This window comes from Montipora foliosa, chromosome 2 (assembly GCF_036669935.1).
Source record: "Montipora foliosa isolate CH-2021 chromosome 2, ASM3666993v2, whole genome shotgun sequence".
In the NCBI taxonomy this organism is placed as follows: domain Eukaryota; kingdom Metazoa; phylum Cnidaria; class Anthozoa; order Scleractinia; family Acroporidae; genus Montipora; species Montipora foliosa.
The window spans coordinates 65,080,288-65,085,287 of record NC_090870.1 but is presented as its reverse complement, the minus strand read 5'-3'; the positions used below and the strand labels follow the sequence as shown (position 1 = coordinate 65,085,287).

General features: G+C 42.3%; 1 protein-coding gene across 6 annotated transcripts in view; it reads right to left on the bottom strand.

The window, feature by feature from the left end:
* Window positions 1–5,000, bottom strand: part of LOC137985904 (TNF receptor-associated factor 2-like) — a 70,896-nt gene that overhangs the window by 1,085 nt on the left and 64,811 nt on the right. For all 6 annotated transcript variants that reach the window (XM_068833375.1, XM_068833362.1, XM_068833382.1 and 3 more), the window contains 3 exons: window positions 3,466–3,630; window positions 1,812–1,901; window positions 1–1,477 (listed from right to left, as the gene is read on the bottom strand). The exon at window positions 1–1,477 is cut by the window's left edge and continues 1,085 nt beyond it. In XM_068833375.1, the coding sequence (XP_068689476.1) occupies window positions 368–1,477; window positions 1,812–1,901; window positions 3,466–3,516 (1,251 nt within the window). In that variant the 5' untranslated portion in view covers window positions 3,517–3,630 and the 3' untranslated portion in view covers window positions 1–367. The remainder of the gene's footprint in view (window positions 1,478–1,811; window positions 1,902–3,465; window positions 3,631–5,000) is intronic.

Sequence of the window (5,000 nt, the reverse complement as noted above, 5' to 3'; positions counted from 1 at the left end):
GGAGTAACACAAAATCCGTCTGAAATAACCAATATCTTCAACCAGTACTTTGCGGCTATTAGACTTACGTTTGCACACAATATAATCACCTCCCAGAAAAACTTCCAGGACTACCTTGCCGGTACTAATCACTTTAAATCTCTCTTTTTTGATCCTGTCAGTTCTTCCGAGGTGGACTTAGAAATGTTGGCTTCACCCAGTAATAAAGTATACGGCCTGTTTACAAACATTGTTCTGTTATTCAGTTGTGCTAACCAGAGGAACAAAAGTTCCTTTGTTTCGACAGCCAATGAGGCTTTGGTTGGTGCATTAATGACAATAGGTGACGTCAACGATATCTTCCATAACACAATATTTTTTGCGCTTGTCACAGGGGTTGAGAAACCTCCTCTCGCGAATCAGGAGTTACTGTTTGCAAATCAGAGGTATCAACAATTATCTTCAGAAACATGGTGTCGTCACGCACATATGCATGATTATTCAGTTCCGCGATGGAACAGAACATGGGGCAACCACTGGCGATGTTTGTTTCCCTTCTTGGTCTCTGGAAGGATGAGCTGCTTGGATCAGGTCTGAAGGCATCAATCACGTGTTCAACATTGTCTTGATCCAATAGCATGAAGGTCACCTTCCGTCTGAATGGCCAGCGGAGTAATGCATCGTATTGTCCGCGCATGACAACAAAGAACACCGAGATGTGTGAGCCTCGCCCCATGCCGTCTCCATTCAAATAGATACGTGCGCACATTTTGTAGCCATAGCGACTGGTGAAGAAGCACGGACTGTAGAAAGACACTTGTTGGCCACTCACGGCTTCGTTTCGTTTTCGAGCAAATTCAGTAATCTTCCACGTCAACTGGCCGTCGTAGCTTGAAAACTCTTGTTGTCGCACGTACTCTTCTAAATCAGCAACGGTGACATTCCTCAGAGCCAGTGTGTGCTCAATGGACTCCATCCTTCGCTCTGTCCTTCGTGTAGTCTCCTCCACAGTATCAAGCTGTCTCCTAAGATTGGCAGCTTCTCGACTTCTTTCCATCGCGGTGCGATTGCTTTCCACCATAAGTACTTTGTGATCTGCAGTTTTGTTCTCTAGATTTATCACTCTTCTTGTGATATCAGCACTGATTGAGCTGCCTTCACCATCACGAACACTTTGAGTAGATGCCCCACCCGACCCAGCTGATATATTCGGTGCCGCCACTTTTCTCTCCAGCGATGCAATTCTCTCACTGTGTTCAAGCAATTTTTCTTGTAGATTTCTTCTTACCTCTGAATGTAGCTGAATCTGGTTAAGGATATCTTGGATAACATTGTCGTAGTTCGCAAATATTTGTTGTCTCGTAGACACATTCCTGGGATCAGATCTCAGGAAGGATTCCATTTCTCCGTTCACGCGAAGAGCGAACTGAAGAACGAGAACGTTGTGATGAATGCTCTCATGTATCAAATGTTCTTTCTTCTCCTTTTGACTGAGGACCTGTAAAGCAAGACACTCGTTTATGTTAGGTATTTATGCAACATAGAATACTTGAAATCGGATGTGAAACACTTAGGAAGACCTCGAAACGTCGCCCTGACAAGGTCGATTATAACTTAACAATCAAATATAACAGAGTGTGTATTGAATTTTGCAAGGTATTTTTCGACGAGAGTAAGTCAATATTTCGCAAACAGGTGTTGATGTCATGTCATTATAGGCTTCGCAGAAATAATTTTCTGCTCATAAATCTTATAACCAACACCACTTTTTCTTTTACCAAAATTTATCCAGTTGTAACGTTGTATTAAAAAAAAAAGGATGTCTATTTTACCTCTGTCTTGGAGCAACCAATCTGAGAAAATGGACACGGACCTTGCATTCCCTCGCAATCTCCCATAATAGGATTTTGCTGATCTGCCAGCTGTAAGGTTATAAGAAAGTTTTTTTGCTACTTCTAATCAATCCAATCGTCAATGTCCCTTTTCTTTCTTATTGGGTGCGTTCTATTGACAATATTCCGGAATAGTAATACGTAGAATAGAAGTTAGAAACATTTCGTTTTTACAGCGATTCACATTATTAAAATTCTCAAATACCTCCTAAAATGCTATTTTAATCATATCTTTATTATCCTTGTTGCTTCAAAACACCAGACATGCCATTTCAAATCATCAATCCACATATTTCGTATTGCGGAATAGGGTCAATCGAAAGCACCCTTAAGGACCCCCTTCCCCGCCTTACCCCTAACCCCGCCTTTGCACAAACGTCTTAGAAATTTTTGTCTTTACGATTCCTTCCTTCCAAGCTCACAACTAATCACGTGCAAGTAACGAGAAGGGGTACGTTAATTCACACGTTGGCCGTGTAGCACTTATATTTGAATAAACTCATGACACTTGACAATTACACTCTAGTGGATTCTAGTGGATATCTCTGTTACAATGTTACAACTGTTCGGCCGAGCATGGCATAGGTAAGGTAATACAATGCACAGGGCTTTCTCTCGGCGGGAGGCAATTTAGACTGAGCCTTATGATATATCTCTCTCTCGTCGTGCCCGTAATATGGTTGGCCATCAAGGTGCGGGATTGCACAAACCACCTTGGATCTCAAATGGGCCATCTTAAAAAAACAAAGGAGCACATTATATCATTCCTCGTTACTCGTTTGATCGTTTGGTTTTTGTGCTCAATACTTGGGCCATAAATTGCGAGCCATAACTTTCGGTGCAGCCTTCGGACTTCGTTAATAAGCTGTCAACTGGTTACGAAAGTTAACTAAAGGTAGCCCTGGTTGACGGCATGACAGAATGTTGGTGCAAGTATTTCTAAAAGAGGCCTAGTCACACCGAAAAAACCCTGAATAACTGTCCCACTATGTATGAGTGAAAGTCTCAGGTCAACTCACCTTTCCACGGGTAGTTCCCTTATTGCACTTATCACAATCAACTGTAGACTGCAAAACAGTCGTATTTTTGGCGAACGCAAGCGACACGGTGACGACGGGTGTGTGAGGCTCGCGCGGCTTCACACGCGAGGATCACGCTTACGGCGCTTCGCGCCTTCCGAAAATGGAAGAAAACGACTGTTTTGCAGTCTAAATCAACTGGAGAAACAGGACATTCATTGTCCTGGTGAAGCTTCGAGAAAGAAATGACGAAGAGCAGTGCGTTAATGGCAACGCATACTTGGGTATAAATTATTCAATGTGCTTTTGGAGAAATGGTAAATGGAAAATAAAGCTTCCGTCAGTGCTAACCATGTGTGTGTTTTTAAACGTCCCATACAGATCAAATTGGAAAAGAAGTGCTACAGTTACGATTTCCTTCATGCACGATATTCTGAAAACTTAAGCTCTCTTCACTCAGCTGTGTAAAAGCAACATGGCGGAGCTACACATGGTCCATCACTGCAATGTCAGGCACGAGGTTTCTGAAAAGGTGATGCGAAATGCGTATACACGTACACAACATATACCGGTACCTTCATCTTCTGAGAGACTACCGGAGAATAACAAAAGTTGCAAGTCTCCATCCGAAAGTCGCATTCATTTCCCACATGCTCAGGAAGCAGAGCTTTTTCCCCCGTCCAAACACACTCAGTATGTATACATGGAACTTTCAAGTATTCGCAGCCACTCGTGTGATCCTGAAAAATAAGCACGAAATGCGAGTAAGTTAATTGACGTGACAAAGGAGCGCCGGTTAATGATTACAGCCCAGAACGGGGTACAAAAGCCGCTGAGTCTGACGACGAAGGCAAATTGAAAACCAGAAGCAACGATCAGTCTACCAATAGGGCAAATTACCTTCTTGGCAAACAGATATAAAACTGATTCAAACTTCAAACAACCTCTAATCCCCTTTTTTATGCAGACGGTTTTTGAATCACTTTGCTGTTGCTGTTGTCAACTAGTTGATATCATTTGCATATTTTACAGCCCTCATTATTTTGCTACCTTGTATTTGCACAATAGCAAAACTAGTGATACAGATCGATACAGGGTATATGATATATTTGAACAACGAAAATTGAAATTCATCGGAGTTGGAGAACATCACAAATAAGCAGTAACTTAAGCAGATGCGAAGAACGCCTGGACAAAATCCAGGATTGAACGCGACCAGGGGCCCGTTACTGGAAAGTCCCGATAACGTTCCGGGCTCGAAAAGCCATGTAAGAAACTGTCATCGGCTTGTTTTGAGAAGCTGGTCTTTTAACACGTTTTCAAGATATCAAAAAGTGAAATGATTGTGAAGTAGGATATCTCAAAGCCTCTCCCGAAGTTGTGACACCCAAAAAAGACCCGAAAAGGTTTCCGGACTCTCGAGAAAAAGGACCCATGACCATGCAATTGTGCAGCACGTCTCCATCAACTGAGCTATCAAGCCAACTGCGAAACTATTTTTTTTCCAGTATTTCTTCGCAACTGCTGAAGTTGCTGCTTAACTGAGATGCTCTCCAACAGTTATGAACGCAATTTTTGCAATTGCGTAGAGAAGCCTGAAAAATTCAGGACTTCTTCGGGGTTTGAACCCGTGACCTCGCGATACCGGTGCGACGCTCTAACCAACTGAGCTATGCAGTCATAGCTCAGTTGGTCGTCGCACCGGTATCGCGAGGTCACGGGTTAAAACCCCGAAGAAGTCCTGAATTTTTCAGGCTTCTCTACGCAATTGCAAAAGTTGCGTTCATAACTGCGAGGATCATAGCTTCACTTGATTTCATATCCGTAGTTCATATATGATCCATTTCATATATCATTTCATCATAAATACTGTTCACTTGCAACAATCTCATTTTGTGTTATCGACTCGACGCAGCGAATTTCGTAAACGGTCGTTGCCATTTCAACGGCACTTTGAAATTTTTTCCTGGTATGAGGTTTTTTTGGTAAGAAAAAACAAGACCAAATTTCGTACCGAACCCAGGCTATTGGATTAACAGTGTGCGTCACTCACCACTGCACTATATCAAGTTGCATAGCCAAAACATAAAAAAATTATATATTTAACCAC